Raw genomic sequence first — 26,420 nt, 5'->3', positions numbered from 1 at the left:
TTGGACACCAAATTTCTAAGGATGATATTCATGAGGCATTTTACTTCAACTGTTCTGATCTCTCTTGTCTCCCTTGTTCTTGTAGATGGTGCATCTTTGAAGTCTTGTGGTAGTTCAGCAGCTCCCCACAACTTTGTAAACAGCTGGTGCAGGCATGATGTTAGTGTTACCCCCAAACTGGTAGATCTCGGCTGCAATACTGTCAGGCCTGGTGCTTTGTTGGGTTTTAGTTGTTTGATGGCTTTGATGACCTTGTGAAGAGGAGGGGGAGCACCTCGCTCAAACAATATGGGTCGAGGGTATACTCTGCCCAGTGCTTCATTGGTGATGGTTCCTGGTCTATTCAACAGCTCGTGGAAGTGTTCTTGCCATCTTTTCATGTGTTCTGACTTCTCAGTGAAGATGGATGGACTGTCATTGCTCTGGAGATGTGAGGTACCTTGCTTTGATGGATAATACACAACTTTGATTGCTTCATAGAAGCTTCTTGAGTCATTACAGTCAACAAAGGCTTGTAACTCCTTGGCTTTGTTTGCCCACCACTGGACTTTCATAGCTCTGAGCTGTCTCTACGAAGTTGATTTTGCACTCAAAAAGGCACATTGTTTGGAACTTGAGTTTGGGTGTCGCAGGAGAGCTTGGAGTGCAACTGCCTTAGCTCTTAGAAGGTCTTGCGCAGATTGGTTGCTCTCATCAGACCAGTCCTGATGCTTGCACTTGACTTTCCCCAAGGTGTCCTGGGCAGCGCTGGAGACCGTTTCTTTGAAAGCATTCCAGTGCTCAGTAATATCATCTAGTGGATTATCAACCAGCTGCTTCGAACAGTTTCCATGGAGGATTTTAAGGTATCAGCACACTCACCGTGTTTTAATGTGGTGGTGTTCAGCTTTTTGGGTCGTTTGGCAGCAATCAGTCTGCATGGAGGTTTGATCGATAAACAGATCCGACCACAGATGAGATTGTGATTGTGTATAATTGCACGTTTGGGATGACACTGTGATAAATTCAATAAGATTTATTCTGACCCTCCTATTTCAGCTCGAAAATGTCACAGTGGGCAAATGAAGAAACGTATAGGTGTCGGAATATTGGTTAGGATAATTGGGTGCCTAAATCTATGATGCCTGAATGAACAGAACTCGAATGAGATAGATTGATGCGCTGTGCCCATCTGTTGTGTGATCTCTGTATTTTGTTTGTTTCCTCACGTGATGATAATGGAAATAAAAGTTAAGTTTAAAACACACACACATTGTCCCTGCATCTACCACTTGATTAAAGAACTTGTATCCCCCCTGCGCTTACTCCCAAGGACCTTAAAACTATGACCTCTTGTATTAACCATATCCCCCTGGGGAAATGTCTGTCAATGAGATATACACGGTATCAAGTAGACTCCCTCACTATGAGATGATACAGGCACAGTCAACCCTGGGTCACAAGAAGTAGGAGGGACTCTGCGGGTGTCCCATGGAGAGAAACGGTTGAACATTGTAATTATGCTCACTTCTACAGTTTCATCTGACAGCTCATTCCAGATTCGGGCCAGCCTTTGAGTGAAAAATCTGCAACCCTCTTGAATGTCTCCCCTCTCACCTTAAACTGAGGCCCTTTGATTCCTGAACCATCTACCCTGGTCAATCTCCTCTGCACCCCTTCCAACTTATTGATATCCTTCCTATAGCTAGATGATCTGAATTACACACGAGAAAGTGGTCTCACTAACATCTTGTACTGCTGATTCCTGAGATCCCAATGTTTGTATCCTGTGCCCTGCCAATTAATTCAGGCATGCCAATTGCCTTCTTCACCATCCCTGACCATCTTCAAGGAATTATGGACCCGTACCCCTAGATCTTGCGGGTTCTACAACATTTGATGCATTTTGGAAGGACAAACCAGAAGGCTGAGGGCTGAGTTAATGGTTTAAGAATGTGGATGAACAGAGAGACCTTGAGGTCTAAATCTATTCATCTCTCAAGGTCGTTGCACAAGTTGATAGGATAGTTTAGAAGGCCTATGGGTTATTGGGCTTTATTAATAGGGGGATTGAGTTCTGGAGTCAAGAGATCATGTTCCAACTCTACAAATCTCTAGTGGGACGAAGAATATTGTGTTCAGTTCTAGTCACCTCATGATAGGAAGGCCCATGGAAGCTATGGAGAGGGTGCAGAGGAGATTCACCAGGATGTTGCATGGATTGGAAAATAAGTCTTATGAGGCAAGGTTATCAGAGCTGGAACTTTTCTCTTTGGAGCAAAGGATGAGAGGAGACTTAGAGGTCTGCAAGATTATGAGAGGCATAGATAGGGTAGATAGCCAACACCTTTTTCCCAGGGCAAGAGCTGCAAACACCAGAGGACGTATACAAGTGAAGGGAGGGAAGTTTAGGGGAGACATTGTCATTTTTTTTTTACATAGAATTGTGGGTGTATGGAATGCCATGCCAGGAATGGTAGTGGAGACAAACATTCGAGGCATTTAAGAGACTCTTAGACAGGCACGTGGATGAAAGAAAAATAGAGGGTAACAAACTAGAGATGGTTTAGTTTTTTAAAAATTAATATATGGGTTGACACAACATTGAGGGCTGAAGGGCTTGTACTGTGCTGTCGTGTTCTCTATTCTATTCTCCAGGTTGACACTATTCACCGTGTAAGGCCTGCCCTGGCTTGACTTCAAAGTTAAATTCCATTTGCCACCTTGATGAAGGGCTCAAGTCTGAAATGTCGATGATGTATTTTTATCTTTGCTCTATAAAGGACACTGTTTGACCAGCATTGTGCTTTTACTTCAACCACATGTCGTGTTTTACTCCATTTGCCACTTCTTGACCCTACTTCCCAACTGATCTAGATCCTTAGATAGCTTACCTCACTGTCCACTCCACCACCAATTTTGGTGTCACATTGCCTCAGATCCAGGAGTTAGCAGTTGATGCTAACCAAGATGATGTGGATTGGGAATTATCTCTGAGGTTCTCTGCTTTATCTATACACTCCTACATTAGGTGATTCTTATGCCTCCTGTTTTTAGGCACTTGTGTTCCTAAGGAGGGCTTTGGAGGGCCACCAGACCACTTAAGACAAGGTGTCCGAAGAAGAGGACTCGCGTGCCAGAAGGGCACTTGTGAACCCTAGAGTTCGGAGGTGAGAAGCTCATACAGTGAACAAGAGGTTATAGTTGAAATTCATGGATAAAGAAAGTGAAGGGTGGTGGTAGCCCCATTTGAACCCCAAGGAGATCAGGCTAACATTCAGAGAATCTGAAATTATGGTCCTTCCTCCAATTGTACTCCCTGCTGTGGCAGCTTCCCTGTTCAAGGGTGCTTGGTTGTCCAATATGTTTTTGTTCCTGTTCAGTGGATTCTTTGTTATATCAGAGAAAGCTGGAAATACCACTTTTTAGGGGGGACTGAGGAACAGAGTTAACGTGTCAGAATTATTTCATGGAATGGGCTGATTTTTAATCAATTGATAAACAATATTTAAAAAATATTAGAGGAAGTAATTTGGAATTTTCCTGGAGAGGTTATGGAATCCCTCTACCTGCTGTATTATCAGTGCTGAGGGAAGATTTATCGGCCAGTTGAACACGTGTTTTATCAATGAATGTGAGCTGGCATACAGTGTTAATGTATTAACACACATGTGAAGCATTGGTAATGCTCTATAACTGCTCACTGAAGTAATGGCAGAGGCATTTTCAAGCTGGATGCAGAGATCACTTTCTCACTGAGGCACGCTTACTCAACACCCACTGGTATCACTGAAGAGCTGATCGCAAATGGGGTGGTTGGGCTGAATCTTCATGGAAAAAATGAATGAAGTATCCAGAGTAATTGGTTACTTGAGATTTTCATGGTGCACATCTTGTCCCAACACCAACATGGCAGCTGAGAAACAACCTGGTCCCTGAGTGAATGTTTCTCGAGGAAGATTTCTGCTGAGACTGTTAAATCAGAGGTATATTCAGGTAGGAGTTGAACAACTCAGAAATTTTATAGAAATTTATACAAAATCCAAGTCCTTTATGGTTTAAGTGGGAAATTTAAAAATAGAAAAGAACTATTTTCAAATATTTAAGGAAAAAAGGAGAAAGAAAATGAAAAATTCACTGAACTAAATTAAAATTTGCTGAAATATCAAAATAAACATGATCAGAATGCTTATTGGGTAAAGTATTAAAGGAAATGAAGAGAGTTTATTTATAGATGTATTCATAGTTGATTAAGTGTCAGACCTTATTGCTTATTTGAACTTATCTAATTGCAATTCCTGCTTTGAAGGATAATTTAAATGGTTTAATGATTTTTACAATTAAAATATAAAGATACAGCACAGAGCACAGTAACAGCCCCTTCCAGTTGTTTCTTTTAACTTTCTATTGTGAAAAGTTTTCTGACTATTGAATTTATTGTAATTCCTGCTGATGTGCAGCAGTGCCCCTGAGGAGTCCTGCTTTAGCAGTATTCTTTACTATCTGAACTAACAAGTAGATTTGATTAGTCAGTTTATTAAGCATGGAGAGTGGAGAAAGCACCCTTCTAATTGGATAACTGAATGGGAGCGGCTGAAAGACTCAGTGATCAGAACAAGTAAGGGGAGTAGAGAGAGTGTAGTGGTGTAACAGGCTATGGTTGTTCACTGAAAGGAGGGAAAATCAGGACACAGGGGAATTGAGTCTGATCAAGAGACTACCTGCAATGATGTGGCTCCTCATAGTACGGATTCATTGGTACAGATTTACCATCCATCTCCCAGCTCCAGAACAAGGCTCTGCTCACATTTGACACGATGCAACAAGGAGCAGTTCTTGTGCAATGTAGCTTATTGTACCAAACAGCATGGAAACACTATACTTGCACTAATATGATCTGCACGTTGAGCATGTAAAGAAGAACGCTTCCACAGGCCCTGTACGCACCAGGAACTGGTACAACTGTGTAGGAAAACCTTGCTCATTTTTTTTGGGGAATATTTTATTTTTGTTTTTTTTTCATAAATATACATATCAATTTTTTTCCATTTTCAAAAAAAAAAATATATATGTATATATAAAACTTTTTTCTTACAAAACAAAATACAACAATCCCTTCCCTCCCTCCCTCTTCCCTGTTGAAAAAGTGTCCGGTAGGGTTGGGGTCTCCACCATATGGTCCAATACATCCATCAAGAGGCATCAACAAATCTTTAAATTGACTAGAGAACTCAGGAGGGAACCCATCTCCCCCCAGGGACTTATTGGCTTATAAAGTACCCAGAACTTTCTCCATTTCTCCCCTTGTAAAAGGTGCATCTAAGTCATTGGTTTTCAAACTGCCCCCCAAACTCGCATTCCTCTTTAAGCAATCCCTATGCCATAAATGCTCTGTGATTAGTAAGGGATTCTTAAGGTGGTATGAGAATGGAAAAGGGTTAGGGTTAACCCTAACCCTTAACCCTTAACTCTAACCCTTAACCCTAACCCTAATGGAAAGGCTTGAAAACCACTAATATGTGCACGGTTTCAGAACTCCAAACAAAATGGGCCAATGACAATTTTTCTCAAGCAAAATATTTCAGTAACAATTGGGTCCAGAGCAATGGTTCTCAGCCTTCCCTTCCCTCTTCATTCCACCTTAAGCAATCCCTTACTAATCACAGAGCACTTGTGGCATAGGGATTGCTTAAGATGGAATGTGAGTTTAGGGGGGCAGTTTGGAAACCACTGATCTAACTCATCTTTTTCTCTCTCTTCTAATTTAGGAAGTTCAAAATTTGTTAAAAATTCTTCCATTTCATTTTCATCTCTACTAATTGTGATTTATATAGTTTCATTTCGTATTGTCTAAACATATTATTTATTTCTTTTTGATTGTATGTTATAGTCTCAATTTCTGTTTCTATTGTATTTATCATTCTGGATGACTTCCTCTACTTTTACCCGCAAGATATCACTTTGTATGCCCTTTCTTCTAGCTCATAATATTTTTGGTTAGTTTTTAGATCATCTTTTTCTGTTCTATATGTGTGTAGTATATTATATGGTAACTTATTATTCTCTAATATTCTATATATTTTTTGTGTTCCTGATATCTGATATTCCTTTTCCAATTTTGTTTCATCCTTCTCTAAATGTTCTAATTCTCTTGCATATTCTCTCAAGATTTTTAGAATAAGAAATATTTTTTCCCCTCTAGTAAGATTTAAGTGTATCCCATATTAGAAAACTGTTGTCAGTAGAAGGAAGATTGTTTTCACAAAATATTTCTATCTGTCTCTTTAATAAATTCACAAAAATCCTTCCTCTTCAGTAATGTAGCATTAAGACTCCATCTATGCATACTTTCTTGCTTTTCCATTATTGTAATACAGTGGTTCCCAACCTTTTACTTTCCACTCACATACCACCTTAAGTATTCCCTATGCCATAAGTGTTCTGTGATTAAAAAGGGATTGCTTAACGTGGGTGGAAAGAAAAAGTTTGAAAACCACTGTTTTAATCATTCCAAATTGATTCGTTATGCGCACAGTTTCAGAACTCCAAAGGAAATGGGTCAATGACAATTTTTTTCAAGCAAAATATTTCAGTAATAATTGGGTCTAGAGCAGTGATTCTCAACCTTCCCTTCCTACTCACATGCCACCTTAAGCAATCCCTTACTAATCACAGAGCACTGATGGCATAGGGAATACTTAAGTGGTCTGTGAGTGGAAAGTAAATGGTTGGGAATCACTGTCATAATAGTTAATATTAACATTAACTGGTCTGACAAAATCTTGCCACAAACTCAATTTTTACCACTCTACTTTGTAACTGAGCAGACATTAAAAATAGGTCAATCCTTGAATGTGAGTCATGTTCCTTTGAATGGAATGAATAGTCTCTTTCTAAGGGGTTGAGCTGCCTCCATATATCAGTTAAATTTAAATCCTTCATGTTATTTTTTGCAGCTTTCGCCCTTGTTATTGTTCTTACTGATTTGTCCAATATTGGATCTAAACAAAAATTGAAATCTCCTCCAATCGATATATTTTGTCTTCCCCCTGCAGTTTTTAAAATGATATCCTTCATAAAGACTTCATTGTCATAGTATGGGGCATAAATTTTCATAAGCATCCATGATTCTGCAGAAATTTTACAATGTCCCATTACAAATCTTCCAGCTTGATCCATTAATGTCTCTTCTATTAAGACGGTTTAGCAAAAATAAAAAAAATACAACCTTTACTACTTTTACTTAGTTCCATTTTAAATATTTTCTCGATCTTCTCCTTTGGCAACCTCAATTTTTTTTTACAAACTTTGCAGAAAATCTTCCACCTCGTTCTTGGTCTTGAAAAATAACCGGTTCCCTACTACTACTTGACCCTCAAAGTTGCAGGGTATATCATTAAATATTTCAAGTTTTTAGCATGTAACTGACTTTTCACATCATCAAATTATTTTCTTTGTTTAATTAAGGTCAGGCTAAAGTCTTGAAATAAAAGTATCTTTTCATGACCAACCTTGGGTGAGCCATTGTTCTGCTTAGAATAGTCAAATGCTGTTTCCAGAATTATCTCCCATTCTCGATAGCTTTGATCTCCGGCTTTTCTGGATCCGAGTGTTTGGTGATCTCTCTTGATGTGTAGTTTTTCTCCAAATTTGTCTTCTCCCAACACTTGTGGAATCCACTTTTGAAAAAAGTTCACCGAGTCTCTTCGCTTGATTCCTTCTTTTAATCCAATAATTCGGACATTGTTCTGTCAACTGAAGTTCTCCATAAGATCAATTTTGTCCAGCTGTCTTTGTTTATTGACTCCCATTCTTTGCCTTTTTTTCACCCCAAATCCTCAAGTTTTTCATGCGTTTTCATCAATTCGTCTTCTGCTCAATCCATTCTCTCCATCAGATCATCAGCAATATCTTTTGTTCTTTTGGTCATTTTATCCATTTTAACACTTACGAATCATTTATCCAAATTCTCCGTTTTTTCCAGGATGATGCTCAGCTCTTGACCCGACTCCCCAGTTTTACCTGGTTCTGCTGGTCTTGTCGCCATTTTTGCACCGCTCCCATTCGGACTTTCACCCGAAGTTCCCAGTTGAAGAGGAGCTTCATTAGTCTTTGTCCTTGGCTGCATTGGCTTCTTTGTGCTGGCTGTATCCATTTTTGATGAAGAAAATCTTGATTTTCAACTTTTAAATATCTATTTTGCACTCTTCAAGGAGAGCTCAACCAAAACGTCTGTCTAGGTCCTTTACATGGTCACGCCCCCCCCACCCTTGCTCATACCTGAACCAGTACATCCATGTGCAGGAAGCCCTTGCTCATACCTGAACAGACTAGAAATCAGTACAACCATGTGCGGGAAACACTTCCTCGGACCCTGGTTACTGCTAGGTTTCTTGGAACTGTTAGCTCCATATGAAACACTGTTTCTGTGTACTGTACACTTGGTAACCCAAGGTCTGTCCAGAAGGTGGAGGTGGCTGTGGATATATTGCTGACAGTGGTCAGGTACAATCACTCTGTTTAAGGGGCAATGTATCGATGGATCTAAAGCAGGCAAATGGCATTAATGTAGATGACCAAAATGGCCAGCGTCGATGAGGTGGGTCTAAGGGCTGTATAAGTCTGAGAGGCTGTTTCATTCTCTCATCAGATCCTCATGTTTCTGACCCCATGCCACTGTCATTAAACCATAAATATTGCACAGATATTGGAGGTCTGGGAAAAAAAGGGCTTGAATAGTGGGTCAGACAGAAAGAGTGGAAAGTGAAGCAGAGTGAATGCACCCACACACACCAATATAAAGAACAGCACTGTTACACATTGGTGCTTCCGGAAGTTAAAGTAAGATGTGTTGCTAGTGTAAGTGAGTGGACAAGAATCAGGCAAACAGGTGTAATGTAGGAGATGGTGAAGAAAATTAAACTATTATCTAAGTGGTGAGAGATTGAGATGCAGAGGGATAGGGCATCCTGGTACACAATTTGCAGATAGTTAGAAGGCTATTTGGCAGGCTTACACAATGTGATTGTGTATTGTTAGGGACTTGAAGACAAAAGTAGTGAAGGTATGCTTCAATTACCTGGTGCATTGGTGAACTCACCCCTGAAGAAGGGGTCAGGCCCGAAACCTTGGCAATATATCTTAGCCTCCTAGAGACGCTGAGTTCCTTCTGCATTTTGGTGTGTTTATTCCAGTATTGATCTCCTTACTCCAGGCAAGGTGGGAATGCACAATTGTCAGAGAGACAGTACAAAGCAGGAGGTCAAAGCACGAACCAGATAGAGCAAACTGCACTCCAGGAAGCACAGTAAGTGTAGCAAAGGAGGAGAGGAGTCATGGTTGAATGGGTCTTGGAAATGAGTGAGAATACTACTCATGGTCACAAGAAACCAAATTTGGATGATTTTCCAAAGGTAGAGCAGGATTATAAGGCTGAATGAACTCTTCTCCACCTCGTTTCTGTGTTTCTGTTAAAAGCTGACATCCCCTGGACCTGATACCCTGCAACTCCAGTTCCCAGAACAGCTGGCTGTCCATGCAACGGTGCAATAGTGATGACCTCCATTATTCCAGAAGGGTGACAGCAGATTGGGAGTTCGAAATGTTGTATCACTGTTGAAGAAAGGAGGGAAAATGCAGAGATGTTGACTTGAGGTCAGTTGGTAAATTGCTGGATTTATCAGTGAGGAGTTGGTAACAAGACATTCAGAAAATCACAATGTTTGCATGGAGTCGATGCATTTAGAGAAGAAAGTCTGACAATCGCTGATAGCAGGTTTTGAGGATCTACTGAGCAGAGTGGAGTAGATAGAGGATCTCTGGATTTTGAGAAGGTACTCATCAAAGGTTGTTATATAAAATATGAGCCCATGGGGTTTGGGATACCATAGCAGCACAAATAAATTATAGACCAAAGAATGACAAACAGTGTTAGAATAAAATAATCTTTCTGGAGATGCAGACCATTAGCAGTGCATTCTGTCACAGCTTCATGCTACTGCATGTAATGAAATTGGTCTTTCTCTATTACCACACCCAGAATAGGGATCATGCTCTAATCTGCACAGTTTAAAGAAGAAACACACACAGAATTGTCAGAAAGGAATGCACTATTAGAACATAAGAAAACTATCAGGCAACGGGACCTCAGGGCTGAGTTGTCAGCTGTTCACAGATTCTATTGATGAACAGAGAAAGTGAAATGCATCAAAGCTCTGTGAAGATTCAAAGCCCAGCTGGAGAGCGAACGACGAGGAGAATGCAGTCTTGGCTGGAAATCAGTGGTTGATCATTCCATTCTCTTTCATCTCTGTTGAAGGTCCACTGAAAGGCTCAGAGCTAAACACGCTGAAGATGGGGTTCTTTGGCACAGGTGAAAGCCCATCCCTCCCCATAGTTAGAGATAAACCACTGATAGTAAGAGCTCCTCTGACTCTGGGCCACGGTCAGTGGTGGTGAGGAGAGGTGCAGTGAAAATGATGACTACCAGCAGCAGACCTTGACGATGTTGGGGATCTGTGCCTCACCTGGCTGAGTCTTGATGCAAGTCTTGCTGCTGTGAGCTTGATGGTCCTGCAGGCCATGCCACTGCAAGGCTGCTGACAAGTTGGGGCCCATAGTGCACAGGTCTCCAGCCTCAGTGTCCAAGACGTGGCCTGCACACTGAGAGTTTCCCTGGCCAGGCGCTGAGTTGTCCGACTGAATGGCAGGTTGGCACAGGGACTCTCTTCAGAACCCAGAATTCCCCACAAGGTTCTGGCAGGCACCATGGTGGATCTCAGCTCCATGGTAGCGGTTGGAGAAAGGCCTGGACATGGGGTAGGGATTGAGAGGGTGCTAGCATGTTTCTGGAGCTCCCGTCCCTGCCAAATGTACTGCTACTTGCTGATTATGTGGTGTGTTACAGAGATTTGCCTAGTGGTTACATGCTCACTCCCTACACACATTGGGCACGTTGATTCAAATCTATTGAGTGTTCAGGAGAGCTATAGAGCCTGGGTTGGGAGATTGCCTGGCTTCCTCTCCGGGATCCCTCCACCTTTTTACAACAACCATTGGCCAAATAACCATGAAAGCAGCTGTGAGGTTAACAGCTGCAGGCGGTGGGATCGAGTTGCTGAGAATTCCCTCGGGTCTGACTGTGTCTTGCCACAGAGCAGTCTCAGTCACTGCCTCCTGTCAGCCCAGAGTGTGAGAGAATTTCCCAGGCACTCAGCACTACCCCTAGCTCCTGTCCCTGAATGTTCCCTCCACCACATTCCTGCTGACAGTACCTGGCCATTGGTGCGATGAAAGAAACATAATTTCATGGCACGAAAAGCCAATAAACAGGATTGGAAGGCAGAGTGCTGGACACAAAGTAGTATGTCCTTTTCAGTTCTGGCTGGGGATCAGAGACTGGCATAGACTCTCATTCACCATTCACCCACCCCCTCCCTCCAGCTCCGTGGTGGAAGCCACAAGATCTTTCACACAGTTACAATGAATTGGTCTTCCCACAGAGGAAGTAACACTGGGATCCTTGATTTTTATAATACAGGTAGTCCTCAACTTATGACCAAAATTGGGACTGAAGGATTGGTCATAACTCGGATTGGTTGTGTTGGATTTGCATGTCTTAACGAGGTATTAAAGCAATTTTTCAAAAAAAATCCAACAAATGAACCTTTAATGAAGAATCTCAGCATAGATCAATATTTTTTAAAAATTTTGGTCATATGTGCAGGTGGACATAACTCATGAGGGTCGCAAGTTGAGGGCTACCTGTATACATAAATGATTTGGACAAGGACGTTTGTGGCAAGGTGAGTAGGTTTGCAGATGACTTGAAAATATGTGCTATGGTGATCAAGGAAGTACCTGTGTTGCAACAGGATCTGGTCTAGATGGGATGATAGGCTAAGGAATGGCTGATACAGTTTAACACACAGAAGTGTGAGGTGTGGATTTGGGTAAATCAAATTAGGGCAGGACTTGTTCTGTTAACAGTAGTCCCCTAAGGAGTGTTATAGAGCAGAAGGACCTCAGGGTGCAGGAATACATGATGAAGTTATACAGGACATTGGTGAGGCCACACTTGGAATATTGTGTGCAGATTTGGTTGCCAAGGTTGGATGTTATAAAATTGGAAAGGAGACAGAAAAGGTTACAGAGTTTTTCCCAGGATTAAGGAAGTTGAGTTATAGTTGAGAGACTGGTAAACACTAGCCTGTTTTCCTTCAAGGTTGAGAGGGGATCTTATTCAGGTCAATAAAATCATGATGGGCATTGAGAAGGTGAAAGTGACCATCAGTTTCCTTGAGTGGGAGAATCTAAAATGAGAGGGCATAACTTTTAGTTGAAGTGGTGAGATTTAGAAGGGAGGTGAGGGGACTATTTTTCACTCAGAGACTGGTGGCACATGGAATGAGCTGCCAGACAGTGGCGGAGGCAGATATGTTAGCTTCCTTGAAGAAACATATGGAGAGCTCCATGGATGGGAGTGGTCTGGGTCTAATTTTGGCAACTTGATAGGCATTGGGCATGCTGAACCTGTGGGCTAGTTTCCATCCTGTAAGACTCCATGACTCTATCAGTGCCATTGACGAGAACCCATCACCATCTTACTGTCTCAGTATCAGTGGGAACTGGCATTCCACCCAGAATCTATGGTAATGCTGATCACCGAAGAAGGTTGTCACGAGTTACAACACGATGTGGGCGGCATACAACGCCAGCAACTGGTAGCGGGTTCAAATTTAAATTTAAACTGGGAAAATGGACCAAGGAATGATAGATGGGGTTTAAAATTTTAAGATCTATATTTATTTCAAGAACCATTTAGACATTCAGCACAATAACAGGCCATTTCAGTTCACGAGTCTGTACTGCCCAATTTGCACCCTATTAACGTATACCCTGGTATGTTGTTGAATGGTGGGAGGAAACTGGAGCCCCCAGAGAAAACCCATGCAGATATGGGGAGGACAATAAAAGCTCCTTACAGACAGGGCAGGATTTGAAACCCAGTCCAGTCTTGATCGCTGGCGGAGTAAAGGCGTTGCATTAACCACTATGCCAACCATTCCGTAACTTGGACAAGTGCAAAACGATGCATTTTAGAAAGTTAAACCAGGGCAGGACTGACACAGTTTTGTAGGGAAATAGCTGGGCCTTGGGAGTGTTGTTAAAAAGTGAGACAAGTATAGGGATACAGGGAGACATGGTGGTGAAGAAAGTATTTGGGCCACTTCCCTTCATTAGTCAGGAGATTGAGTACAAGAGCAGGGATGTTACGCTATGGTGATACAAAATGTTGGTGAGGCCGCACTTTGGAGTATAGTGTGTGCAGTTAATCAGGAGAGATGGGAAAGGCTTTACCTGGAGTGAATGAGGCTGATGGATGATCTTTGGGAAGTTTATAAAATTATGTTGGACAAGGGGTGGGTAGATGGTCAAAAGTCTGTGGCCCAGGATAGAGGACTCTAAAATCAGAGGACATAGATTTAAGATGAGGGGACAGGGAAGATTTAAAAGGGATCTGAATGGCAATATTTTTCACACAGGGCAGAACGAGATGCTAGAGGAAGTGGTAGATGTGGGTACAATTACAACATTTTAAAGACATTTAGTCAGATACTTGGATAGGAACGGTTTCTAGGGATATAGGACAAATGCAGGGAAATGGAATTTATATAATGGGCCGAAGGGCCTTGTTTCTCTAAAGTGAAAGGTGAGGCTTGTGACTACTCATTGTGCAGTCAAACACATTATGGACCAACTTAACAACAAATGCAAACCTTTAACATCTGTTCTGTGCTGAATGGTCAGATGCAGTTTATGTCAAAATATAATCTCATTGTTTTGCTCTTATGTGACATTAATGTGCTGGGACCCATAGCACACTTTGGGTTTGGAGAAAGTTCTTCAATAAGAGGAGGGAAAGACTGCTTCTTATTTTGATGTTTAAGCTTCATTCCTTGGGGAATTTTCTGGGAATGTGATTGTGTATTCAATGAAAGTTGATATCACTAGGGTTTGTCTACATAATAAAATGGGTGTTTAATCCTGGTGGATAAACCCTTGGGACCAGATGAGATTTGACCCAAGCCTCTATGGAGGTGAAGGAAGAGCTTTTGCTGGGGCTCTGGCTGAGATTTTTGAATGTTTGCTGCTCAGAAGTGAAGTAACAGGTGACTGGAGGTCAGTAAACCTGGCCCCCGTTTCAAGGAAAGCAGCAGAGATAAGTCTGGTCATGTTCAACATGTGAACCCAACAGCAGTGAAAGGGCTAATGCTGGAAAAGAATCTGAGGGAGGGCATTAATGATCAGTTGGCAAAATAGGGACTAATCAGTCAGACAGTGTCACTCTTATCTGAACAGGCTGTTTGAATTCTTTGAAGAGGTGACAAAATGTATCATTGAGGCAGGACAGTAGATACGGTTTTGCATAGACTTCAGCGAGGCCTTTGATAAGGCCCAACATTGTTCAAAATGTTAGGGCCCATGAGATCCAGGGCAATGTAGCAAACTGAATCTGGTTTGGCACTAGGAGACAATGGGTGGTGATGGTGGTGGTGGGATGCTCATGACAAGAGGTAGCTCACAGGAATCAGTACTGGAATCCTTGCTGTTTGTAATATGTGAATACCTTATCTGTCGATGGGGGAGGCATAGTCAGTAAGTTTTCCTCTAAGTGAAAATGGAAGTGGAATTTAATCCAACAAAGATGATGTATTTTGGAAATACGAAAGAGAGTATTGAGGAACAGTGAGACCTTGGAGTACATCCTTGAAAGTAGAAATACAGGTAGATAATGTGGTAAGGAAGGCTTGAGGGATTCTGGCTTTCATTAGTCTGGATTTTGGATTTCTAACTTTATAAAGCTTTGGTCAGACCTCAACTGGAGTACTGCATGCAGTTCTAGTCATTGCACTGTGGGAAGGATGTGGGAGCACTGATGGGGTGGAGAGGAGATTCACCAGGATGTTGCCTGGGATAGTGCAGTTCAGTTCTGAGGAAAGTGAAAAAGCTGGTCCTGTTCTCCCGAGAGCAGAGGAGATAAAGAATTGGAAACTGGAACACCCAGAGGAAACCCACACAGTCACTGGGGAGAGCGTATAAACTCCTTACAGTCAACGCTGGATTCAAACCTGGACATTGTAATAGCACTGAGCAAACCACTGCACTAACTGTAGAACTATAGAACACGACAGCACAGAAACAGGCCCCATCAGCCCTTCTAGTCCGTGTGACATAATTGAGGGGTATAAAATTTATGAGAGGCTTTAATAGGGTATTCTGCAGGAAACCTTTCCCCAAAAGTGGCTGAGAAATTGAGAGGACGTGGGTTTCAGATAAGGGTGTATGATTCAGAGGGGACCTGAAAGGGACATTCTTCAGCCAGAGAGATGGTACCTGGAACACACTGTTGGAAAGAGTGGTAGGTGTCCAGATGAACACTTGAATCATTAAGGCACAGAGGGTTATAGAGCAGTGCTTAGAGATGGGATTAATACAGAAGAATGCTCACTGGTCAGCATGGATGATTGATTGGGCTGAATGGCCTGTTTCCATTCTCTGTCACTTGATGACTGTCCCAGCTGTCCAACTCTATGGCCAGGAGGGGGCAGCAGTTGTCTATTTGTAGAAAATTTCAGCCTCACTGCAGAAGTTTAAAGCTACAGCTTTAATGGAGCTAAGGCCTGGCTCTGGATTTGCACTGAGAAGGGACAATCATCCTGGGTTACTAACAAATGCAGAGGAGGAGAGCTAGTTGCTGTGGGTTAGCAAGGCTCAGGAGAATAGGAGCAAATATTGCTGGAAATAGCTCACAGTGCCGTCATTACACGGAGGACACCCTCCTGTCATGCTGACTGGCATAGGGTCTGGGCTCTGTGAGGTGTTATGGACTCTCTTCTTCACCAGCAAGCAACTCAGAAAAAGTGATCCGTCCTCCTCAGACCCCTCCATCACAGATCCCAGTCTCCAGCCCATCCAATTCATTCCACGAGGGATCAGGAGCCAAATAAAAGCAGTGAAAGCAACAAAGGCCCTGGGATCAGACAACATCCCAGGTTGCTCCAGACCAAACTGTAAAGACACAGATGTTGTAGGAACTCAACAGGTCTCTCAGCATCCATAGGAGGTAAATAAATATTACTGACCTTTCAGGCCTGAGCCCTTCCTCAAGGTATGGAAAAATCAGACAGTGCTTGAAGTGTTGAGAAAATATTTTTACCTCTTATGGATGCTGAGAGACCTGCCGAGTTCTTCCAGTATCTCTGTGTTTTTACAACAATCACAGCGTCTGCAGACTTTCATGTTTCACTCTAGACTGAGCTGTACCTCTAACCAAACAGTTCCAGAAGAGTCTCAGCACTGGCATTTACCCAACAGTGTGGACAGTTGTGCAAGTATATCCTGTTGTATAGCAGTGTGAAAGCTGGACAGATTCAATTCGTCTCATTTCTATCATCTGCAACCTGATGGATATCCATGTCCACTGTTGTTCAGGTTGGGTTTCTCCAGGTGCACGGTTCCAGATCTCATCAGAGGGCAGATTCCCAGAAGGGAGGTGAGAGGGGCTTCCCTGGCAACATCTGATAAAGGAGCCATGGTAAACTGGTCTGAGGTAGCCCACACAACAGCCAGGCACAGGTTCATACATGACAGGTAACATTTGAGGCACAAAAATGCCAGACAATGTCCACTCCCAGCAGGAGTGACTCTGAACATCTACTCTTGATATTCAGTGGCATGACTCAACACTTCTCTGGCCAAGCGCAGCCTCTCCACCACCCTGATCACCACAGCCCAATGTGTAGCAACCACAACAAGCCAGGCAGCCTCCTTCCAAACCAAGAAGGTCAGCAGATACATGGAGGTCACCTCATCCTGCATATTTCCCTCCAAGTCAGGCACATCTTCAATTTAAAAAATTTAGACATACAGAATGGTAGCAGGCCATTTCGGCCCACAAGTCCATGCTGCCCAATTTATACCCCATTTGGGAGGAAACCGGAGCTCCCGGACAAAAACCTCAGAGACACGGGGAGCACATACAAATTCCTTACAGACAGCGCGGGATTCAAATCTCGGTCTCTTCCCAATCACTGGCACTGTAAAGGTGTTGTGTTAACCCTATGCCAACCGTGCCATTTGGAAATATTTCACTGGTATAGTATTGCTGCTGGATCCTACAACTTTTGCCAACAGCTTTGTGGGGGCACCTTCTCTTGAAGCGTTAAATGAGTAAAGAAGAGAGTTCAGTCCACCTTCTTAGGAGCACTTAAGGATGGGCAGTTAAGGATGGGCACTTAATGCCACTACATTGATAAAGGTCTTGTCCACGGCCCCATCAAGGTGCAGGTAACTCAGCCTCAGGCAGTGCATTGATTCCTGGCTTCAGAGGGTGAACTGTGAGGGCAGGAACCTTGTGTTCCTTGTGAACTCTGAGGGATGATGTGGTGGCAGTGTTGGGAAGTCAGGATTTTATGGGATGGTCAGGTGGGTAATCCAGATGTGTTAAAACTGGAACTGGGCTGTTGGCGGATGAAAACCAGAAAACACTTTTTGATATTTCCTCAAGACCTGGAATCAGGCGTTTCAGCCCATCGATCTGTGTCGTGCAATCCCAGCAGACCCTCCCTCCACTGATTTTCCATGTAACCTATTCTCAAGTCCCTTCTGTTGCCTATTTAAGTGTCTGTCTAAATACCTTTTAAATATAGTAACAATCTTATTCCTCCACCTCCTCAAACAGCGAGTTCCAGACATCAACCACTCTGTATAAAAAAAAAAACTTTCTCCTTAAATCCCCTCTAAAACTTCTCCCTCTCCCCTTGAATCCACAGCCACTCATGTTTGAAACCCTAACCATGGAATATGGATTTTGATTATCTATGCCTTTCGTTTTTTTATATACTTCTTTGAGATCACCCTTCAGCTTTCTTCACCCCAGAAAAAACCAACCCACCCTTTGCAATCTCCCCCCATAACTAAAATCCAATCCAGATAACATTCAGGTGAATCCAGGTGAGTCTCCTCTGCACCCTCTCCAGAGCGTGGAAGTGAGTTTCCAGGATGGATCTAGGGATAAAACAGATGGATGGGATTGAGGGGTTTAAGGAGGGGAGAGAGGAATACTGCTCACTTTAGCAAAGGTTTCAAGACTAGGGGCTTAGGCTTAAAGCTTTGGGCGAAAGACATATTAGAGATGGGAGGAGAAAGTCTTGTCTTCAAGGACTGGTGATCTGGAGCTTGATACCTGTTGGAGGGGGAAAGAGTCTCTCAGAGCCTTGGGAAGGCAATCAGAGAGGGATAATAGAAGGACTGTGGAGAGAGCAGGGAATAGCTCTGCCAGGACCCAACAAAAACCTCTGGCATGAACATTGAGGTTTCCAATTTCAGGTAACCCCCACCTCTTCTTGGTTCCTCTGTTTCTATCTCTTCTTTACCTACTCCTGTTTTACTCTCTCTAACCTCAGGGATCGCTCGCTCTCTCTCTTTCCACCTTCCCCACCTGCTGGCCAGTATCCAATCCCACCCCAGCTTCATCATCCCAATTTTTCCTCCTTGAAATACTAGATATCACCCCTTTCTGCTTTAATAAAGGGTCCATCCACATGAGAATCGTTGACTGACCATCTCTCTCCATGACCTGCTGCTTGATCCACTGACTCCCTCCAGCAGTTGATAATCCCTGCCTCTGCAGTTTTTGTGTTCCTTGTCAGCATGGACTTGATGGAATATGGCTTTGTAATCACCAATTGTTACAGCTTCCAAATACAAAAACTGCACCTATACATTCTTTGGCTTGGCTTCGCGGACGAAGATTTATGGAGGGGGTAAAAAGTCCACGTCAGCTGCAGGCTCGTTTGTGGCTGACCAGTCCGATGCGGGACAGGCAGACACGATTGCAGCGGTTGCAAGGGAAAATTGGTTGGTTGGGGTTGGGTGTTGGGTTTTTCCTCCTTTGCCTTTTGTCAGTGAGGTGGGCATACACCTGTTCAAAAGATAGAGAAATGCCTTCCCATCACTTTAAGTTCTTAATTAAAGTGAGCACTTCTCATTGACCAAAGGTTTGAAGCATTATGCATGCCTGGGACATGATGGTTTTTTTTGGTGCTGAATATGCCTCTGTCAGTACTTTGCTTTTATCTGTGTAAAGAGCATGGATTTAATTGTGTGCTGTCAGCTGCCAGGCTGGGGAGTAACAGCTATATTTAGATCAGAATAGAACAATGAATAAAATTAGAAAGAAATTTAAACGAGTGCGTGGAAAGAACAGGGGAATAGGATTGCTTGCTTGGAAATTGAGATGCTGATGCATGAAGTGAAGGTCATCAGTTTGTGCTTGACATTTCTCAGGTTGTTAACTGTTGCCCTGTTACAGCAGAGGAATCCCTGATGAGGGTGGTCCTCGATCCTGATATGACAAGGCTTGCTTCAATCTTTTGGTCACATTCCACTTAGAGGCAAGTTATTAAATACAACATGGAAATGAATCATAATTGGATAAAGTGTGTAAATATTACTTGAAAGTATTGGATAAAATACCGTTAGTACTTACAAAGAACAATCCTGAGTGTGTTCGTGAGGGGAGGTGGGCTCTGCTTGAGGTGTTGAGTGCAGAGTTGGGAAGTAGAGCCTGTCACTTCAAGGTATGTACTCTTATCACACCAGGGTCCTCTCAAATACTCGGTGGGGAACAGTAGCTGGGGCTGCAGTGAGCAGATGCTCTCCTTTCATTCAATTTCAGGCAAGAGTGAAATGTTGAGTGGCCAGGTTGAGAGAAGTTATGATCTCATCATGAGGGACAGACTCGAGTGGCTGAGGGCCTCCTGATCCTAATGTTTACACTGTTATATTATGGGATGGGACTTGTGCTGTGTGAGTTTGCTGATTTGAGGGCAAGCATTCCCCACAGGTCCTCCTGAGGTGGGAGGATATCGACAAGGTAGTCAAAGTCTTTTTCTCAGGTAGTAGTCTAAACTGAGAGGGTATAGATCTAAGGTGAAAGGGAAAAAATTTGAAAGACCTGAGGGACAAGTTTTACACACAGTGGATGATGGATATTGTAGAAAGAGCTGCCAGATGAAGTGTAGAGTTGGGGGCAATAATAACATTGAAAGATATCTGGACATGTGCATGGATAGGAAAGGATTGGAGGAATATGGGTTAAATGCAGGCAAATGGGACAACTTGGCTCGATTGCACTGAAGGCCTGTTTTTGTGCTGTAAAAGCCTGACTTAATGGCTAACGAAACCCACCTGCTACAGAGATGGCACCAAGGGATCCTTTCGAGTGAGGTGCTAAGTGCTTCTTTCTGCTGCTTTCTGTTCAGCCACGTGAAGTTGTGAGAGGGCATGGCTGGAAGGCAGAGCTCCAAGATGGCAGTCCTAGTGAAAGTTGGTGATATGAGCAAGCCCATGCATTTCCTGCTATTCCCTTAATGAAGCATTTTCTCAGACAAGGTTGACAGGAGACAGGATAAACCATGACTTCATTTAAGCCAACAGCCTCGTTGACAGCAATTGAAGGCAGCGTTGATAGCGGATGGTGAAGCATCTACGTGGAACAAGCATTTGCCCATAGTTTTCATGGTACCACTGGGCATGAGAGTGGGCACCCTCACTCCTCATCAGTTGAATGTGAGGCTCTAAACCCAAGATCTGCCAGAGGCATACTCACATAAGATGTTCAGTATAAATTTCTTCCTCAGGACTGAGACCTAATTGGAATGGACAGTGGCGTGATTAACTGCAGGATTGCCTCCTGTGCTGAAAAGCACATCTTTGTAAGGACAAGCTCCATGTTATTGTGTCTGTCTTGCTCAGCCATTGAGTTACAAAAATGAAAGGTTGGTGGGTGCTTGGGCAGGCACAGCAGCCTGAATAAGGTGATCAGTTCCCAACCAGACTTGCACAATTAACTCTTGTTTTCATCTCAAGGGAGCTTTTAATGAGGGAGTTGGCTGCTGCAGCCAAATCCTCAGAGAATATCCTTATAAATAGATTCCAGCCTGGAACTAAACCCTATTCACCCTATAGAATAAACATCCCAGAACACAACACCAGTGTGCACCAATGAGATGGTTACTGTTGCAGGACAGGATAAGCCTGGCAAAGACAGCCTCATCAAATGCTTGCATCGTATTTGTTTGGAATTCCTATTTCTGGCTGAATCCAGGATCTGCTCCGACAAGAGCCTGGTTGTAAACAGTGTTCCTCACAGTGTGGAACAAGTCCTCAGACTGAGATCTTCAGCTTGGGGTTAGCGTGGCCACTCCTGGCCTTGTCCATGGCTCCTCCAATCTTTGTCAACCTGGCAGAAGGAAGGCAAACTGATAGGTTTCTTTTAGAAAGTTAGACTTTGGTGGCACTGCACTAGCCCAGGATTTTGGCAAGAGGGGGATGAGATGAGGGGAACTGAGTAACTATGGTCAAGGGGGACAACCAAGGGGAGTGGGAGAAATGGGCACACTGAGGGAGGGAGATGAGGCAAAGGGGACTGAGGGGGAGAGACGATAGGCACCTAGAGGGAGGGAAAAGAGTTGATGGGGAGACATTGAGTTGCCAGAGGAAGCAGTAGAAGTCATTTGGACAGACTTATAGGGTGAGGGTTGGAGTCGGGGTGAGGGTTGGAGTCGGGGTGAGGGTTGGAGTCGGGGTGAGGGTTGGAGTCGGGGTGAGGGTTGGAGTCGGGGTGAGGGTTGGAGTCGGGGTGAGGGTTGGAGTCGGGGTGAGGGTTGGAGTCGGGGTGAGGGTTGGAGTCGGGGTGAGGGTTGGAGTCGGGGTGAGGGTTGGAGTCGGGGTGAGGGTTGGAGTCGGGGTGAGGGTTGGAGTCGGGGTGAGGGTTGGAGTCGGGGTGAGGGTTGGAGTCGGGGTGAGGGTTGGAGTCGGGGTGAGGGTTGGAGTCGGGGTGAGGGTTGGAGTCGGGGTGAGGGTTGGAGTCGGGGTGAGGGTTGGAGTCGGGGTGAGGGTTGGAGTCGGGGTGAGGGTTGGAGTCGGGGTGAGGGTTGGAGTCGGGGTGAGGGTTGGAGTCGGGGTGAGGGTTGGAGTCGGGGTGAGGGTTGGAGTCGGGGTGAGGGTTGGAGTCGGGGTGAGGGTTGGGGTCGGGGTGAGGGTTGGAGTCGGGGTGAGGGTTGGGGTCGGGGTGAGGGTTGGGGTGAGGGTTGGGGTCGGGGTCGGGGTGAGGGTCGGGGTCGGGGTGAGGGTCGGGGTCGGGGTGAGGGTCGGGGTCGGGGTGAGGGTCGGGGTCGGGGTGAGGGTCGGGGTCGGGGTGAGGGTCGGGGTGAGGGTCGGGGTCGGGGTGAGGGTCGGGTTGAGGGTCGGGGTGAGGGTCGGGGTGAGGGTCGGGTTGAGGGTCGGGGTGAGGGTCGGGGTGAGGGTCGGGGTGAGGGTCGGGGTGAGGGTCGGGGTGAGGGTCGGGGTGAGGGTCGGGGTGAGGGTCGGGGTGAGGGTCGGGGTGAGGGTCGGGGTGAGGGTCGGGGTGGGGTCGGGGTGGGGTCGGGGTGAGGGTCGGGGTGGGGTCGGGGTGAGGGTCGGGGTGGGGGTCGGGGTGGGGGTCGGGGTGGGGGTCGGGGTGGGGGTCGGGGTCGGGTTGAGGGTCGGCGTCGGGTTGGGGGTCGGGGTGAGGGTGGGGGTCGGGGTGAGGGTCGGAGTGAGGGTGGGGGTCGGGGTGAGGGTCGGGTTGAGGGTCGGGTTGAGGGTCGGGGTCCGGGTGAGGGTCCGGGTGAGGGTCGGGTCGGGGTGAGGGTCGGGGTCGGGGTGAGGGTCGGGGTGAGGGTCGGGGTGAGGGTCGGGGTCGGTGAGGGTCGGGGTGAGGGTCGGGGTGAGGGTCGGGGTGAGGGTCGGGGTGAGGGTCGGGGTGAGGGTCGGGGTGAGGTCAGGGTCGGGGTGAGGGTCGGGGTGAGGTCAGGGTCGGGGTGAGGGTCCGGGTGAGGGTCCGGGTGAGGGTCGGGGTGAGGGTCGGGGTGGGGGTCGGGGTGAGGGTGGGGGTCGGGGTGAGGGTGGGGGTCGGGGTGAGGGTGGGGGTCGGGGTGAGGGTGGGAGTTGGGGTGAGGGTTGGGGTTGTAGTTGAAAATGAGATTGAGATTGGACTTAGAATTGGTGTTGGAGCTGGAGTTAGGTTTGGATGGGTTGAGGTGGAGCTTGGGTAGGAGTTGGGGTTGTGATGGGTGTAGCTAGAAAGATGAGGACAAAATGTTGGCAAATTAGACTAGCCCAGAGGGCCTGTTTAAGTCTGTTTAACTTTGACTCTGTTAAGTGAGTGTTCAATATATTGATGCTTGGTCAGTGATATTGCTCAAATTGTCCAGTAGATCCCTGAAGGCACTAGTTGCTGTAGGTATGGGGTCATGCCCTTCACCACCCATGCAGCAAGAGTAGTGCAACTGTCAGCCATGTAGGGGCGAATTGCAGCCCCATTTCCTAACATCACCAATCAACCCAGTGTGATCGAGTGTCCTGCAGCAGCTTTTATAGTTTCCATATAAAACAAGTGTACTGTCCAATTCCTCATCCCCATGATTAGTTCATCGACATTGAATGGATGCAGCCTTGTTATGTGTATGCTCTATCCTTCTGAGCCTTCTGATGAGAACATCTGTTATAAAATATTTATCCCTATTCAGTTCGAATGCTGCCGGACACAGCATTTTCTGTGGATGTTGGTAATGTTGCTTTACATAAGTTCACATTGAAGTAGCTATGAGCCTCACAAGTCACCTTGAGCAGTCTGATGGATGGGGACAGGGGCACAAATGCCGAGAGAGAATGTGGCTCTGCAGTCGGTCTGTGAGGGGCTGGAAGTGTGGCTGTGCCGTTATGTCCGCTTGGGGTTCAGGGTGGTTTGAGACTGGATGCCGGAATTATGAGGGGGTGACAATTTCTGGGCTGCAGAGCAATTGCCCCTCTTATTCTCATCACCCAGGACCATTGGCCTCATGTGGGTTGGGGTGGGAATGGGTTGGAGTTGGAAATGGGTCAGGGGGTTGGGAGCTGGGGTTGGGTTTGGAGCTGGGTGTGGGCAGGGATTGGGGTTGAGAGTTGGAGTTGGGATGGGGATGGGTTGAGTTTGGAGCTTGGGTGGGGGTTGGGGAGCTGTGGTTGAGTTTGGGGTTGGGGGAGCTGGGTTTAGCGAAGTGGGGCTCTAATGGATGAGGATCGATGGTGAATGGTGAGGTGGCAACAATTTAATCAGACAGTGTCCCACATAACACCTAAACACAAGTACCACATGAATTAACAATTTCCAATCTTGGAATTGCATTCTTTAATGAGCTTGCCTGGGGATTCAACGCTGATCTGGGAGCGTGGACTTCCTCTTTGCCTGCATGAACACGGGGAGCAGTCACGAGCCTCCTGTGTTTCCTGTTGCAGGAGAAAGACGAGATGCTCCCTGATTAACCTGAGCATTGACAAGCGCAGCACACTGGAGTCCACAGGTCCTGGTTCAAGAGGTTCTAAGTGAGTTTTGGGATGTATCTATGGATGGAATCGTTAAATCAGAGGTTTATTCAAAGGTGTGTTAAGGAAATCACTTTTGAATGTACCCCAGGGATTGGAGCTGTGGCCTCGAGCTGTCATTATCTACAGGAGTGGTTATCTTTGAAGGGGCTGCAGGTTTTTAGAAGTGTTCTGAGTTCATGAACATTAAATGATCAGCTCTGGTGGCAGGAAAATCTATCTGCTTTTGGCTGGTTTGTTTGACAGCAAATGATGGATCCCTTTGAATCACAAAGCCAGTGTGTTACTCTGCAAAACAAATTTTATTTTGATTGCTGCAATATTTCTCAGGGCCAGCTGTCCAAAAATATCACATGTTGAATCTTTATATAAGAACAGAAAAAACAGAATCTGGCTTTATCCCTTCAGCCCACCAGCCTACACTACTAGTTGTCAGCTCCACAGTCCATGTGATCTGGGCATCAGTTCCACCTCTCTCCCCACTCTCTTCCTCAGCCTTGACTTCACGGTATCCACAGCTTTTTGGGGTGGAAACTTCAAAAGTTCACAATCCTTTAGAATAGATCTGCTCCAGTACAGGGGAATCTATTTTACTTTGACAGCTTGATTCCTCATTTCTTTGTTAAATGAGTGATCCCTTGTTCTGAAGCCATGGCATGTCGTTGTAATTCTCAGGGGTGGAAATGTCTTCTCAGCTTCTACCCAGGAAACTCACCACCCCCACCTTCCGAATCTGGGATTTTAATAGGCCACCTCTCATTGGTTCTAAAATCCACTGAGTTTAGGTCCCCACCTGTTCAACTTTTCCTTAAGACAGCCTCTTCATCCAAAAATCAATTGGGTGAACTTGTGCTGAAGCACCACCTCTGCAATGAGACACCTCCTTGAACAAAAAAGTAGACAGTGCGTTGGTGCTCCACATGTTCTTCCACCATGTGCTAAAGGCCCTGCCCCCTCACCTATCCTCTCCATGGACTCAGAATTTTACTGAATGGAAACAGGCCCTTCAGCCCAACAGATCCACACTGTCCAAGTTGTCTACCTGAGCTAGTCCCATTTGTCTGCATTCAGCCCTCATCCCTCTATCTTTTTCATTCACTTGTACCACTTGTACCACTTCTTCTGGCAGCTCGTTCCACACACCCACTGCACTCTGCACGAAGAAGGTGCCCATTAATCAATCACTTTTACTTATTTCCCCTCTCACCTTAAATTGCTACCATCTAGTTTTATATTTTTCTGCCCTGTGGAGAAAACAAACGGACTATTCGCCATATCTATACCTCTTATATAAACTTCCATCAGGTCACCCCCCAGCCTTCACACTTCAGGGATGAATGTCCCAGCCTTTCCTTACAAGGACAACATTCCTGTGAATCATTTTTTGCACCCTTCTTAGCAGCACAGCATCTTCCTGTCGCTGGGTGACCAGAAACAATGGGCTCTTCAAGTCTGCTTCGTTGTTCAACAGGATCATGGGTGATCTTCGACCTATTCCCTTTGACAGGTGGACACCACTAATTTTCCCTTCTCCACCTTAACCAATTGCACTTTGCCAAACAGTTGTATCTTTGTCATTAACACCTCCCTTTAAAGTTTACTTTCTTGTCAGGTGTTCCAGGATGCAGTGATCATCTTGGTTTTTAGCCGTTTCCAGGCAAGAGAAAAGATTCACCACTCTCCAGGATTAATTTGAATTAAAAACAAATCACAGAAAATCACGTCGTAAAAGTAAAATTTTTAAAAATCATGTTTAAGTTTAATTGTCACATGATGCCTAGCACAGTGAGAAGGGTCCTCCTGAGAGCAGTCTGACAGGTTATCTCTAGCATTCATACATTAATGTAAAGAACACAATTACAATTATAGGATTACAATGAAAAGAAAGGTCAATGAGCACCAAGCAAGGGCAGCTTGAGAGCACTGTGGTGAGCTTCATTCAGGAGCCTGAAGGCTGTGGCGAGAAACTGTCTGTTATAATACATACA

General features: G+C 45.0%; 2 protein-coding genes across 5 annotated transcripts in view; one reads left to right on the top strand and one right to left on the bottom strand.

Annotated features, from left to right (window-relative positions):
- Positions 1-26,420, top strand: part of LOC138747235 (ankyrin-repeat and fibronectin type III domain-containing 1-like) — a 300,694-nt gene that overhangs the window by 11,622 nt on the left and 262,652 nt on the right. For all 4 annotated transcript variants that reach the window (XR_011347384.1, XM_069906270.1, XM_069906271.1 and 1 more), the window contains exon 2: positions 3,037-3,149. The gene's annotated coding sequence lies outside the window, so the exon portion shown is untranslated. The remainder of the gene's footprint in view (positions 1-3,036; positions 3,150-26,420) is intronic.
- Positions 21,571-25,404, bottom strand: LOC138747360 (mucin-2-like). Its single transcript, XM_069906483.1, is given in 6 exon segments — positions 21,571-22,692; positions 22,695-22,849; positions 22,918-23,147; positions 23,692-23,821; positions 24,200-24,295; positions 25,392-25,404. Coding segments are annotated over 6 exon segments (1,746 nt in total).

The sequence above is a fragment of the Narcine bancroftii genome, chromosome 12 (genome assembly GCF_036971445.1).
Source record: "Narcine bancroftii isolate sNarBan1 chromosome 12, sNarBan1.hap1, whole genome shotgun sequence".
NCBI lineage: Eukaryota > Metazoa > Chordata > Chondrichthyes > Torpediniformes > Narcinidae > Narcine > Narcine bancroftii.
This window is presented reverse-complemented; position numbering and strand designations above follow the sequence as displayed.